The 16081-nt window shown below is 38.3% G+C and overlaps 1 protein-coding gene across 1 annotated transcript; it reads left to right on the top strand.

Moving 5' to 3' along the window:
* Positions 1-13721: 13721 nt before the first annotated feature.
* On the top strand, positions 13722-15706 carry LOC129769464 (phenoloxidase-activating factor 2-like). The gene is made up of 3 exons (XM_055771758.1): positions 13722-13881; positions 14244-14466; positions 14594-15706. The coding sequence occupies exons 2-3, from the start codon at positions 14278-14280 to the stop codon at positions 15632-15634; spliced, it is 1230 nt and encodes a 409-aa protein (XP_055627733.1). The 5' UTR covers positions 13722-13881; positions 14244-14277; the 3' UTR covers positions 15635-15706.
* The last annotated feature ends 375 nt before the right edge of the window (positions 15707-16081 follow it).

Below are 16081 nucleotides of genomic sequence, written 5' to 3'. Positions count from 1 at the left end.
TGCATTGTCCGATAGTCCTGTCTGGGATTTCTTTGCGAACTTTCCTGTGCGTTTCATTTTATGGATGGCTTGCAGGGCCTGCACCAAACCCCATACTCGTCAGAGGACCCTCGTGCACAGCTCTGTTTAAAGTTCCCGCTGACACGAGGACAGTGATCAGCAACCCCTGTCATGGGGAACAGTCGCATGCAAGCCCTCTTCCCTGCATACTACCAAAATCCCACTGGGCTGGTTACCCGATCGAGTTTAGTAGGGTGACATATTCTCTACGGAAAGATGAGAGAATCTAAGTAGACACACGAAGATCGACAGCTTCAACACTTTCGTCGCCCAGTTGTCTTCAAACAATATGCATCCTTTTTATTTGGGAATTTATTTGGGAATTTCTTTCTCAAGCTGTCAAAAACACAAACATACTTGAAGAAGATAGGATTTATTGAAATTAAGGATACTTCACCCATCGGCTGTTCGGCGAAGCTTCCGTTTTATATAGGAACCGAAGTGTTTTACGGCCTACATATAAACTTTGCGAATGCAGCTCTTGGTTCAACTGTTTGCAATTCGTGGCTCTCCAGTTATTTTTGTACACCAAGGAGCCCAAAATCCCGAAGAAATCTTCGATTGGGCGACACTGAGACAGATTTGTCGGGTTGAAGTTTCTGGGTACAAATGGAATCTATTCAAGAACGCTTGTGTTCTTTTTGCGTAATTTCGCCTTTATCCAGTCGAAACAAGTATTGTTCATCTGCACGATGTTTTTGTTGAAACGGGAACAAAATTTTGTTCAAACATTTGTTCTGATGCACATCTTGATTGATAGTTAAACCCACTGGTTTGAACTATGGCTTAGAAATCATCACTTCCTCACCAAACTTATGTTTTATGTCCGGAGATGCAATAGAACTATCCTAAAGAGATCTATAGTAGAGAGAGAGAGAGAGAGAGAGAGAGAGAGAGAGAGAGAGAGAGAGATCTAACACATACACACTCTCATTTCTCTCTGGGCTCGTTTGCTATTGAGTACAAGGGCCTCGAAACAAATCCTAAATTTTAGTATCCGACCGTTATTTATACATATTTACTTAGGACTACGTTTTTGATTTCTATAAAGGGGGGTCACTCTTCGAAAAATGTGACGAAAAATTTAGAGATTTCAAATGCATACAGCAGAACCCCGATTATCCGCGAAATAGTCTGGCTAGGTCTCCGCGAAAAACGAAAATCGCGGATAACGCGATATACGACTGCAAATGAGGTTTAAACAAGAAATACAGATATTTCAGTTAGAAAACTATGTTTTAGCAACACAGAAAACATTAAACTATCCATCTGCAAGATCGTGTGTACCAGCTGCCAGGTAGTATGAAAGCTATGACCAAAATAAAAGAGCAAGCACCTACGGCTCACTGGCAAATTTTGGGAAGCTCTATAGAATTACAATGGAATCCGCTCGCGGATAATCGGGGTTCTACTGTATTACGTAAAATCGTTATTGCGAAATATTTTATACTGTATACCATTATATGGGAAATTTGTTCAGCAATTTTTACCATAACACAAACAGTGAAGAAAGTAAAACAAGTAAACAATTTCACTAATAAACCAGGTATGCTTTCGGGTTTTGCCCACTGTTTGCGTTATGGGAAGCAATAAACAACATGTTCACATATAATGCAGGCGTTAGCCCCCATGGTATAGATAGACGAATCGTTCGCGAACGGTACGAAAGAACTAGTAAGCCAAAAAGAGTTAACGAACGATCGTTCTTTTTCAAAGAACGGTAGTTCACCATACGAATCAATTTCGAACGAACTGTTTGGGAACGAATGAAGTGCAGCTGAACTGAATACATGCGGAAAACAAATTGCACTGGACGGAACGCTGTCGATTAGGAGGTTCGAAGGGGTACAGTCACGCATGCCAGTTCACGATATCTTATCAAGGAGTGCTAATGGTTTTATTTAGCCAGCTATACTTCCCTAAATCACTTATCTTTTTTCCTTTCCCTTCCCTCTGTATGAGGAACCCCAGTTGGGATCAGTGCACTATAGTACTCTTCAGAATTTCGCAAGGGAGCACCCTCGGTTAAGGTAAGTTCAGTTCAGTTCTATAACAACTATATATATTTCCTAGAGCCAACATTTGGAAAATTGAAAGAGTTGAATTTACGGATTTCTAAACAGTTACAAAAACTCAATTCAAAAGTTATTGTCCTCAATGTCCTACGTCAAGCTTTCGTCCGTGCCTGTAGACACAGACCATTCTACTTGTTTCCTAATCTAGTACCTTAAAGGAGGGGCTCTCAGGGTATATTTTATATTTGTTGTTTCTTCCCTATTCTGAGTGGTAAACAACCTCTCTTGGGGATTACAGTTTTCAACTATTTTGTTTTCTTTTATATCGGTCATAAGCGGCCGAAGCATCCTAGTTTATTGCCCTCATCCGCAATAAATGAATACCTACTGGCTTACAAAATTCTATAATTTATATTGCCTATCATTACATCTTTTGTTTTGGGATTTCAATTATAATTATGAAATAGACAAATGACAAAACATGAGTAGGCCTCCCAATCCATGGTGGGATGGCCAGTGTTCCAAGCTTTATGGAGATAAATCGAATGCATTTAAAGCTTTTCGGAAACGTGGAACCCCTGAAAATTTTCAGAAGTATTTGGACCTTGAAAATCAATTTAAAAACTTGATCAAAGGGAAAAAACGTGCTTATTGGCGAAATTTCGTGGGAGGTTTGTCACGAGAAACGTCAATGAAAAAATTATGGAAAGTGGCTCGAAACATGAGAAATCGCTCTTCATCCAATGAAAGCGAGGAATATTCACATCGATGGATTTTTAATTTTGCACGAAAGGTTTGTCCCGATTCCGCTCCAGTGCAAAGAATTATTCGAGATATACCACAAGATAGGTGCGATCTTGATTCCGAGTTTTCGATGGTAGAATTCTCTCTTGCTCTCCTTTCATGTAACAATTCTGCTCCGGGATCGGATAGAATTAAGTTCAACTTGCTGAAAAATCTCCCTGATGTGGCGAAACATCGCTTGTTGAACTTATTCAATCGGTTTCTGGAGCATAATATTGTTCCAGATGATTGGAGACAAGTACGAGTTATAGCTATTCAAAAACCCGGAAAACCCGCGTCCGACTTCAATTCGTACCGCCCAATAGCAATGCTGTCTTGTATACGGAAATTGTTGGAGAAAATTATCTTGTTTCGCCTTGATCGATGGGTTGAAACGAATGGCCTACTCTCAGATACACAATATGGGTTCCGCAGGGGCAAGGGGACGAATGATTGTCTTGCGTTGCTTTCTTCAGAAATTCAACTGGCTTACGCCGAAAAAAAACAAATGGCTTCAGTATTCTTGGACATAAAGGGGGCCTTTGATTCTGTTTCAATAGAGGTTTTGTCAGACAAATTACAATCTCGGGGTCTGCCGCCTCTATTGAATAATATGTTATATAACTTGCTTTGTGAGAAACATTTGAACTTTTCTCACGGAGATTCGGCAGTAAGTCGGGTCTCTTACATGGGACTCCCCCAGGGCTCATGTTTAAGCCCCCTTTTGTACAACTTCTACGTAAGCGACATTGACAATTGCCTTACACAAAATTGCAGCCTAAGACAACTTGCAGATGATGGAGTGGTGTCTGTCGTAGGATCAAACGAATCCGACCTGCAAGAATCCTTACAAGATACTTTGAACAATTTTTCAACCTGGGCCATTGGGCTAGGGATCGAATTCTCCACGGAGAAAACAGAGATGGTGGTTTTTTCTAGGAAGCATAAACCAGCAAAACCAAAGCTTCAACTTTTGGGTAAACCGATCACTCATGCTATGTCATTCAAGTATCTTGGGGTCTGGTTCGACTCTAAATGTACTTGGGGGGCCCATATTAGGTATCTGAGTAAAAAATGTCAACAAAGAATAAACTTTCTCCGTACAATTACCGGCACCTGGTGGGGAGCCCATCCCGAAGATCTTATAATGTTGTATCGAACAACTATTCTCTCAGTGATGGAGTATGGCAGTTTCTGTTTTCAATCAGCTGCCAAAACACACCTCATTAAACTCGAGCGAATTCAGTATCTTTGTCTCCGTATCGCGTTGGGATGTATGCCCTCAACGCATACCATGAGTCTCGAGGTTTTGGCAGGCCTACTCCCACTAAAAGATCGCTTCAATTTATTATCTCTTCGGTTCCTCATCCGGTGTAAGGTTATGAACCCATTGGTGATCGGAAATTTTGAGCAGCTGATCGAGCTAAATTTTCATTCTGGATTCATGAGCTCATATAATGAATTCGTCTCCATGCAGGTTGATCCTTCTTCGTATATTCCCAACCGTGTTTGTTTTCCTGACTACATCAATTCCTCTGTGCATTTTGATCTGTCCATGAAGCAGGATATCCATGGAACATCAGATTATCTTCGATCGAGGATCGTTCCAACGATCTTCGATGCAAAGTATGGGGATATCAATTGTGATAATATGTACTTTACTGATGGGTCCTCTATGAATGAGTCCACAGGATTTGGAGTGTTCAACGAATTTTTTAGCACCTCACACAGTCTTCAGAATCCTTGCTCAGTGTATATTGCTGAATTGGCAGCGATACACTGGGCGCTGGACAGCGTCGCCTCAAGACCTGTTGAACACTATTACATTGTAACGGATAGTCTTAGCTCTGTCGAAGCTATCCGTTCAGTGAGGCCGGAAAAGCACTCGCCGTACTTCCTTGAGAGAATACGAGAAATTTTGAGTGCTTTATCCAGACGCTGTTATGTCATTACCTTTGTCTGGGTCCCTTCACATTGCTCAATTCTGGGTAATGAGAGGGCTGACTCATTAGCAAAGGTAGGTGCAATTGAAGGCGATATTTATCAGCGTCAAATCGCCTTCAATGAATTTTATTCTTTAGTCCGCAAAAATACCATAGTTAACTGGCAACGCAAATGGAACGAAGATGAATTGGGCCGGTGGTTTCACTCGATTATCCCTAAGGTTAGCCTCAAACCATGGTTCAAAAGTCTGGACTTGAGTCGGGACTTTATTCGCACCTTCTCCCGACTCATGTCCAATCACTGTTCGTTAGATGCGCTACTCTTTCGTATTAATCTTGCCGACAACAATCTTTGTGTTTGTGGCCAAGGTTACCACGACATCGAGCACGTTGTTTGGTCGTGCGAGCTGTATCTTGTCGCCAGATCGAATTTAGTAGTCACCCTTCGGGCCCGAGGAAGGCAGCCCAATGTGCCGGTGAGAGACGTGTTGGCTCGGTTAGACCTTGATTACATGTCCCAAATATATGTATTCCTTAAAGCTATCGATCTTCGTGTGTGATTGTCCTTATACCCTTAGTTTTTCCTTTTCCTTTTCCTTTGTGAGAGATCGGATCCCTTCTTAAGAATAAGATGAAATGTAAATACATATTAGATATAAGATAGGTTTAAGAATTGAGTGTGATGAGTGTGATTGAGAGTGTGAGTGTGATCAATGTCAACATATCCTCATATCCCCTCCTTTTCCTGAAGAAAATATGTCACCCTTCTAAACTCGAGTTGACCGCGAGTAATCGGTTTCCTATATTATTAACATTAGAATTAAGGAAAAATGTATATATACTAGTAACAATACAGTAAGGAGTTCGGCTCCTTTAAACCTATGTAACTGAGCCTGTAAAAATAAACGATATAAATAAAAAAAAAAAAAAAACATGAGTATTTTTGATTCGAATGAAAGTTTGTATTCCGTTTGGGTTGAAGGAAATATGAGTTTTCCACAGCAATTGGGATTTTTTTGACTCAAGCGTAACTTTTGAAAAGGGCGTATCGATTTTAGTAGGAGAAATCTTTGATAATTTATATCTCAAAAACTATGAGTCGTACCGAAATAGTGTCTTAGAAAGAGTTATAGAGTATTGATGTCTAAACATGAAAAAAATATACACTGAGAAAAAAAATTAGTACTTTTTTTTTATTTACAAAAAAAACTTTAATTTGCAATATCCAAAATACATATTTTTTAATGTTTTTTTAATTTTTTTCATATAAAATAGAAGTCACGTAGAAAATTTAAAAAATGGGTCCAAGATGGTAAAACTATTTTTGACGGGCTTTGTGAAACATCGAATTCTTATAAATTTTTGAAACTTCGAATTTTTGTATGTTAACAATTATTTTTAGCCACAAATTATGATTCCTGATGTTTTAAATCACATTCTAAATCTCTGTCTAAATGCAGCTATTCTCGAGATATTTTGAATCATATTTCTAATTTATTGTCTTTTTTATAGTAAATATTCCCTTTTAATATGTTTTTCGTGTTATACCGTCATGTTCATGAAATTTTATGAATTTGCTTATAATTTCCAACAACTTTTCCAAATACATCATAATGGTAAAAATGGTTCCCGGAATAAATCGCCACAGAAAACGACTGCAACAGAAACCACCGCTTATAAAATGTGTAGTAGGCTATAAATATTGTGGCGCGGTATTGTATTTCAAAACAAGAATTAACCGGGCAAACGTATCGCCCCAGGCAAACGTAACGCCCCGGGCAGACGTATACCGTCCGACGCTCGCTAGAGCTCGGTCGGACATTGCTAAAGGATCGTATCCTATGTTTCAAACTAACCGGGCAATCAGTGGATCCCAGGTTTGCGTGCGAGACACCGCCGCTTCCGACGGCGGGTCGGCGGTGGACTCGGATTGCGTCATCTTGGCGGCATGGGCCGCCTCGATTCCTTATCCTCGCCAAATGGGGACTTCGTCCCCATTACATTGTCCTCAGAATAAATTTCGAAAAACGAGAACAAGAGAATAAATTTATAATAGAAATGTGAGGCACATGATGTTTTTCCCGCGCCAAATATTTCTAGCCTACTACACTTTTTCTAAGCGGTTGTTTCTGTTGCAGTTGTTTACTGTGGCGATTTATTCCGGTCACCGGTAAAAATATATGTTTAGGAGTTACGTTGAAAATCATTTGAACACAAGTGGGTTAATATAAAACGTAGCGATATTGAAAAATGTTTTTTTTATCTTAATATAAACTTTTAATATGTTATACATGTTGCGCCAACAGATCAAAACATTCATAAAAGGAAAAAATAAAATTCTCTGCAATTTGGTCAAATAATTCCTATATTTATCGGAGTTCAAGAGATACTAATAATAATACTAGAATTTTTAGCATTTATTTTTTATCAACATTTATTTTTATCAACTAACAATTTTGTTGTATATAATTTAATTTTTTCATTATTTTCTTATATTTCTATACACATTATGATAACTTGCTGCATGGTCGTTAGAACCTTTTTCATCTCCATAATAAACAACGAATGGATGGATTGTTGCTTGATCATTGTTCCAGTGATGACTTTGAACTTCATCTTGAAGCACAAATGAATAATTTTCGGAAAAATCGCAAATCACAACAACCTCATTTTCTTGCAAATTAGATTTTCTATTTTTGCATTCAATGTTCAGGAATATTTTTTGAGACAATGAAGCATAAGATTTACATTTTCATGGAATGTACAAACACAAACGTTATGATTTCCTTTTTTTTTATTCTTTATTTGAGAGGTTTTCAGCCTCCTGGACTGGTTCGCCTCTTATGATTTCCTGAACTACTCAGCAATTTGCAATGCTTCGGACGCATTGATGCAAAAGAGCTAAATCCAATTTTGAAATTTGGATTAAGTTCCTTGAGTCTGTTGAAAGTTTCCCGTAATGATGTTATTAATAACCTTTTTTGGATGTGTTGACGCTTCCCATCTTTGGCTACAGAAACATAGTCTCTTTCTCCAGGTAATGATCGACTGATATCGTCGTCATTATAAAATTCCGAAACATGATTTTTAACATCTTCACTTAAACTTGGTCCATATTTGCTATGTGGTGTCGACAATACACCTTTTTCATTTGCCAGTTTTTTGGCTTGAATTGCCATATATTTATTAACGCCAAATTCTACTTCCATTTTTTGCACGGACCAATACCTAGGCAAAACTGTTAAAATTCTAACTTTTTCTGATCTTGTTGTCTCTGTGTGGTGAAATTTCTATTTGAGTTGATTGATAATCTCATCAAACTCTTTTGCCTTTTGTTTAAAGATCGACTCTTCGTCTTCTTCATGTGAAAAGGAAAATAGATTTCTTTTAATACCTTTAGAAATTTCATTGAATTTTTGTTCGGGATATTGCATCCCATTGACTTAAGTTTCACAATCATTGACACGGTTAAGAAACGTTTTTCAGATGAACATTTCTTAACGTTTTTTCGGAAACGGTCTACAACACGAAAAAGACGGGTGGGTAATGTCGGGGACATAACCGGAGTGACGTAGGACTATACAAAGGGAACAGCTTTTGTTAAATATATATTTAAAATATATTGTATTATTTTCTTCTCCTACGTGAATACCTACCTATCTACCTGAAAAATGGATTAGTTTACTGTTTACTCTTTCTGAATATGTTGATGATTCTGAAAAGAACCTTTGGTGTTGTGTTTTTGTTATCACTTATACTCTAGCGGTACACACTCACAGGATAGAGACAAATCGGCAGACTCAGCCAGAGGGACGAGTCCAACGAGACGAACGAATGAGCGTTAAAAGGGAGCGATGGCAAAAAAATACATTCATTACGATTTGTTCGCTCGTTGGATTCACATGCAGGCTAAAAAGGGTCCTTTTCAGGATCACAAAATTATCTTCAATCTAAAGAGTTTATTGTTTTGTTATCACTTGATATCCCCATCTTGTTCGGCTAAACCTTCCTGTTTAGCGATTGCGTTTGCCACTCGCCACAGCTTTCACAGTTGGAAAATTTCTTCCCATCCAGCTTTGTGACATGTTGTACAGTAAATTACATTCAATGCGACGTGCCGGAGCACCACTCAGTGTCGCATTGGAGGCGATTTTAACCTGTAATTGAACATTTGCGATGACAGTGGTACAGTGTCGACTTTCAATGTGGGGTCATAATTTGGATCTCTATGTTTACAAAAATGTCCAACTAAATAAGTCGCATTACATGTCCGTCCAATTAGCTAAATGTCGAACTAATTGTAAATTACTGTACTTTTGATCTGGAAACAATTTAAGAATTGGTGAAAATTGAATAATCAGGAAAGTCCCCAACTATCAATAAGCTCAGAACAACTGCCAAATTCACATACTCATCAGATCCTGGCAAACAAATTATGAAAAAATCTATTCGTGTTTTATTATTATTTTGGATAATGTTTTAGAAAGCATTGAACTGTATTTCCTAAACTCTTTTTTGGAAGCTTTAATGGCCCTGAAAAGCGCCTTGTTTTATGGAATGGTTCCAATTTAGAAAACTTAGTACTCGTGGTTTTGAAAAAAACCATTTCGAACGCCTTCGATGCCGCCTTCTGGATTTGCCACCAAAGCAGTTTGTATAAAGAACAAACTTTTTTTCTTCTGCTACCTGATGCCGTTTTGCGATTGCGTTTGCCACTCGCTGCAACTGCCTGTTGTCTTGATGTCCACCGAACCGAATGTGTTCTGTTCCGAATGCGGGTTTTCTTATCGTCGCGAGCAGCTTTGCCAGCTAACTCGATCGCTTCGGCGGCCGAAACTATATAACGCCGGCTAGGTGGACTGGTGCACTGATACTAACACGCTCGGCCTAGCTACCCTTGCGGGGAACTCCAGATCAACACGGTTCGAGCGGGATTTTGCCTTTCCCTTCACATTTCCTCCTTTACCATGTCCAGACATGGCTGCTTGGGTTGGTTTGTTGATGTGTTGTGATGCGAACCGATGTGGTGTACGGTTTGAATGAGAATGATCGTTACGGCAGCGGAGCGGGGATTTTTAAGCTGACTGGCTCGAGAATTACGCATGTGTGAGACTGCGACCAATGTTTCGTTCATTTTTTTCTTTTTCCTTTCCAATCGTGCTTCATTCTATTTCGCTGCTGCTCTGGTTGCCCGTTTTGGTCGGTACGATTTGAGGAGCACAAAATGGACCAATCAAAAATGGCCACATAGTGCATTTGGACAATGCTTGATATTTCACAATTATTCAATTATTTATCTCAAGAAAAATGAAATGTTATTCGTTATGATAGATGCGTAGATATATTTCCTATCAATTGATGCAAAAACCTTTGCGATCTATTGAGAAATGCTCGAGTTATAAGCGTTCCCAATCTTGCATTTTTTCCTACTTCCTACTTCAGTGCCTAGATTTCCATTTCACCCCCTATATCTTCCGGTTAGACGTAGTCCTACGTCAAAAAATTTTTGTAGTCCATTGTGGTATATTGTTATTCACTCTAAATATAAGGAAGATTGTTCGACTGACGAACGATGTTTGAATATGAGTAACTTTATATACATTATAGAGGTACCTTAAAGGTACCTGAGGACCTGTACAGAGGTAGCCTCAAGATACCTGACTTTATATACCTATACAGATGTAGCTTAGAGATACCTGACTTCAGGTATAATCTAGGCATAACGTAAACAAGTTAATTATATTTGTACCCATAACGTCCGGTTGAATCAACAAGGTGTATTTGTTGTTGGGATTTCGATTCTACTGTTCGTGTTTTGATTGTGTAACACGAATAATATGTTAAAAGTTTGTACTAAAATAAAAAAAAAAAGATTTTTTATTATCGCTACGTTTTGTGTTAACCCACATGTCTTCAAAAGTTTTTCAACGTAACTTCTAAACATATATTTTTACCATAATGATGTATTTGGAAAAATTGTTGGAAATTATAAGCAAATTCATAAAATTTCATGAACATGACTGTATAACACGACAAACATATTGAAAGGGAATATTCACTATAAAAAAGACAATAAATTAATTTTTTTTAAAATATCTCGAGAATGGCTACATTTAGAAGGAGATTTAGAATGAGCTTTTTTGTTTTAAATCACATCAGAAATCATAATTTGTGGCTAAAAATGATTGTTAACATACAAAAATTCGAAGTTTCGGAATTTCATAAAAATTCGATGCTCCACAAAGTTCGTTAAAAATAGTTTTACCATCTTGGACCCATTTTTAAAATTTTCTACATGACTTCTATTTTATATGAAAAAATTAAAAAAACATTAAAAAATATGTATTTTGGATATTGCAAATTAAAGTTTTTTTTGTAAATAAAAAAAGAGTACTAATTTTTTTTCTCAGTGTATATTTTTTTCATGTTAAGACATCAATACGCTATTACTCTTTCTAAAACACTATTTCGGTACGACTCATAGTTAGATATAAATTATCAAAGATTTCTCCTACTAAAATCGATACGCCCTTTTCAAAATTTACGCTTGAGTCAACAAATTCCCAATTGCTGTGGAAAACTCATATTTCCTCAAACGGAATACAAACTTTCATTCGAATCAAAAATACATGTTTTTAAAAATCTGCATTTTTTGACGATTCCATTTGGAATTGCACTTATCCTCCATCCGTAACATCGTCGGCCTAATTGATACACGCGTTACTAGTGAATCAGCCCTCTAGTTGCCTGCAATCGAGCAACGTGAAGGGACCCAGTCAAAAGATTGATACATCAGCGTCTGGAAAAGCTACAGGGTGTGCTATCAATTCAGCAATTTTCACTAAGCAAGGAAACCGAAGGCTGTGGTGGTTGCTGGAAATTGCGTTGATCACTTCAATACCTGTGGATTCGTTCACGAAGAACCCGTCAGTTGAGTATCAATCATCCCAATCATGCATTTGCATCGAAGAGCGTTAGAACGAACTTAGCTCCTAAGTGTCATGTACATTTGGAGTCGAATATGACCCCAAAATGCTTGATATAGACTGAGTGGTCATCTCACCCAGAAGCTGGAGCTTTGATTTTGCTGGTCTATGCTTCCTAGAAAGGTAAAAAAAGTTCTTGTTGGTCTGTTTCTTTTGATACAACGACAGACACCACTTCATCATTTGCAAGTTGTCTTATGGCGGGTTTATATTAGGGAGATCTATAGCTATAGATGGATTTATTCACGTGAATATAGGTGTAAACGGGTGAGAATAAATATGATACACTTATTCGAGGTATATATAACTTGAATAAATTCAGCATATGTAAACGCTTGTGAATTTCTCACTGGTGAGAAATCACTAAAGTTGGATGCAGTTCTACTTCAGGTGAATAAATTCACCGAAAATATGAATATATTCATTATAGAAGTTCACGCTAGTGTAAACAATTGATGCGATTTCTATAAATCTCATCATATTTCTTCACATGAATATATCACTAGTCTAAACCCACCCTTAGGTTGCAATTTCCAGCAAGAACACTCGCTGTCGCTTACGTAAAAGTTGTACAAAAGGGAACTGAATCATGAACCCCGGGGAACCTTGAAAAGTGTTGTTAACAGAGAGATGTAGCTATGGAATATGCTATAAGTCGAAATAAAAACGTTAATCGTTTCCATTGTAATGTACGAAGTCAGATAAAAAAGCAATGAAACTGAGTTTCTGAAATCTTCGTACACTGGTGAGGTAATGACTTTTAGTGTAACATCCAAGACATTCAAGTCTTGTCGCAGTTTTGTTGTTCATTTATCATCGTACTGTTGTGATAATCTGTGCAACGCATACGGAATACACTGTACATTTTTGATAAGGATTTGAAATTTCAATTCGAAACAAAATGAAAAGAAAAATTAGAACTTTTCACACAGATAATCATGCGCAATTTACTAGTTGTAGATTGCGATGTCTAAACCAAATGAAAAGATGCGGATTTGTTTCCTCATCGTGACCCAAATAGCTTTTACATTTATTAACCCCTTCATTATCATCCTCTCACGAGTTCAACAAATTGTTTTTCGCTATTAATAATCACCACAGATTTGTGATTCGATGTCTTCCACACTTATGAATGAAAAATTAAATGTATGCATAAATATTGCATCAGTCGTTATGAGTTTCTTCATGATTCAAATTGATCAAGTGTAGAATAATCAATACGTCAGATTCATCTCTTAAAATCACCGAAAATTTTCTACATGTTGTATTCTTTCTTCGAAACAAGGTACACCAAACTTGTTTCCTTTATACGATATGACAATCCGGTTCCACATCCCAACGTTCTTCACAAAAACAACATGCAGAAATGCGATAATTTGATTTAGAACTAACATCTAACATATAAAAGTGGCAAGGCGAAACCCCAAAAACAAATTATTCCTGTTTCAACACAGCCTTTCCGTTTTGTCTCAATTACTGCTGATGGGTTTTTAATTGCTTGAAGAAACATTAGTGCGTAAATATTGCAGAATTTCAGCAGTTGCACAACGGGATTTTCACGGCTAACGTTCCCAAGAAATTCACTGCCTTTTTTCTTCTACTGAATCAGGAAATAACACAATAATAACATGAACCATGGACCGAACACCTAAGCGTATATTCGATTATAAAGTTTCAAAAGAGATTGAAAGCATTGAACAAGTCATGTTGCATCTTTAACATTGGCATGTGATAAGGTTGAGAGCGTCACAGATAATTCCACGAGCAGATTTTCTACCCGCTTGGGGTATCCCACTTCTGTATAATGTTTTCATAGACCGGTTTCATCTCCACACACACTTCAACACAGTCCATAGCTGAAACGAACTTGTTCCATTGTCAAGATCACTCGAACCTCTGCTGAACGTGTGGTTGTTCAACAGCATTCTAATTCAACGTATTCTAATAGTTATTGGGAAGTACCAAAATCCGGTAAACATCGACTTAAATGATTTCGATCAACCTCCCGGCGTCGTCAATCGCACGCGAACCGTTAGTCGCGTTGGTTCTGTTACGGAAGTGTAGTGTGGAAGTCTCAACGGATTAATTCTATACGTGAGTGATTGATTCTGTTTTATTGCATGGTGAATACTATATTCGGTGCAAGACAGAGATTTTTAGTGTATAGATTTGTTCGTGTGAATTGTTTTCTTATCCTTCGAATGATTTTGTGGTTTTTTATCGCATCAGTTTGATGTTTATTATGTCAGCCAGATCTGCGAATTAGTTGATGGTTCGAAAAAAAAACAATTATCTCCGTCCTACAAATGTTTGCATGTGCATCCTATCGCTTACTCTTATCTGTTTTTGACCTCTCTATTTCATATGATTGAACCGTTAGCCGATGTTACACAACGATTTATTCGTCTACCAGCGACAACTTTCTCTCATCAGTGGTTATTTGATCTCTCCCACAGAATTTTTGAGGAAACATTGTAATCGGAAAATATAATGCTTTTGCGACTGTCGATCGCAGCCACTGTGGCGTTGTTCCTGGTTGCGTGCACTTCCGCACAGGATGACTTGGACTCACTGTTCGAGTCAGTTTTCAATGCTGATGGCAATAAAGATGCCACCAACGTTCAACCGCCATCAACTGTACCACCCGTACCAACCGCCCCAACTCCCCCACCTGTGTATGTGAGTAGATCCAACAGTAATTAGAGAACATGGTCCTTCGATCATATTAAATAACCCATACATCCAGATCTTACAGACACATCTGATCTATAACTTCAATTTTCTTCCATCTCTTTCTTGATTGTAGACATGTACTGGAGAGTGTGTACCGTATTACCTCTGCGACGGTAACCAGATTATTACGGATGGTACTGGTATAATTGATATTCGAGTGGGCGAGGATACCACTGTTGAAAACGAGTGCCCCAACTATCTGGATACATGTTGCGAAAAGAAGGATGTAATAACCGGACCACCGCCAACCCCTACCCCACCTGTAACATCTGATTACACCTGTGGAAAGCGTAATGCTGATGGGTTGGGCTTCAGAATCACCGGCAATAAAGATGGCGAGTCTGAATATGGTGAATTCCCATGGATGTTGGCAGTGCTACGTGAAGATAAGGTCATGAACAGTACCTTGAACGTCTACGAATGCGGTGGTTCCATGCTCGCGCCAAATGTTGCGGTCACTGCTGCCCATTGCGTTGCAACAAAGTCGAAAGATACGTTGCTTGTGCGAGCAGGAGAATGGGATACTCAAACAAAGAATGAATTGCACCCTCACCAAGACCGTCGAGTGCGTGAAATCGTTGTACACGACAAGTACAACAAGGGTTCACTGGCCAATGATATTGCCTTGCTGATTCTAGAACAACCTTTCGATCTAGCGGAAAATGTCCAACTTGTGTGTCTGCCACCAAAGAATACTAAATTCGACGGAAACAATTGTTTCGCCTCCGGTTGGGGTAAAAATGTTTTCGGCAAGGAAGGCAAATATCAGGTCATCTTGAAGAAGGTTCAACTGCCGGTGGTTCCACACGACCAGTGTCAGACTGCGTTGCGCAAAACTAGGCTAGGAAATCGTTTCCGTCTGGACCCCAGTTTCATGTGTGCTGGTGGCAATGCTGGCCAAGACACCTGTCGGGGTGATGGAGGATCTCCACTTGTTTGTCCTATTCCTGGTGTCAAAACACACTACTATCAAGCTGGTATCGTAGCGTGGGGTATTAGTTGCGGTGAACAAGGCGTTCCTGGAGTTTATGTTAATGTTCCTTTGTTTAGGGATTGGATTGATCAACAACTCACACAGCGTCATGTGGAGGCGAAACACTATACTTACGCATAATGATGTTTGTGACGCATGAATGTCTACTCTGATTCTTACATCCCATAATAAATGAAAACCGTTGTTAAGAAAGTTTTTTTTTTGTTATTTTATTGTTTTTTTTGAGTTGTCTCTACAACATGCGATTTAAATATTCATAAAACCGTGTTAATTGCTGATCTAAGAAGCTGTTATGGCAACTCATGAGCATCTTGTATGATAAGTGGTTCGATAAACACATTTTACTCAGGAGAAACACAGCATCAGGTTTACTCTTGATTCATTAGTACGAATAAATAAAGTTTCATTGTGTCTGTTTCTACTACTCAATCACCGAATCAGGAATTACACGTTCAAAATATGAACCATGAACCCAACACATATGGGTATGTTTAGAAAGTTTGTAACCGTTTGTTACAGTTAAGTTAGTTAGTTCTTCAATGGTTGATGTTTTTTTATTATTGTCAT

Source organism: Toxorhynchites rutilus, chromosome 2 (genome assembly GCF_029784135.1).
Source record: "Toxorhynchites rutilus septentrionalis strain SRP chromosome 2, ASM2978413v1, whole genome shotgun sequence".
NCBI classification, from domain to species: Eukaryota; Metazoa; Arthropoda; class Insecta; order Diptera; family Culicidae; genus Toxorhynchites; species Toxorhynchites rutilus.
The sequence above is the reverse complement of the archived record's forward strand: the minus strand, read 5'-3'. Positions and strand labels throughout refer to the sequence as shown.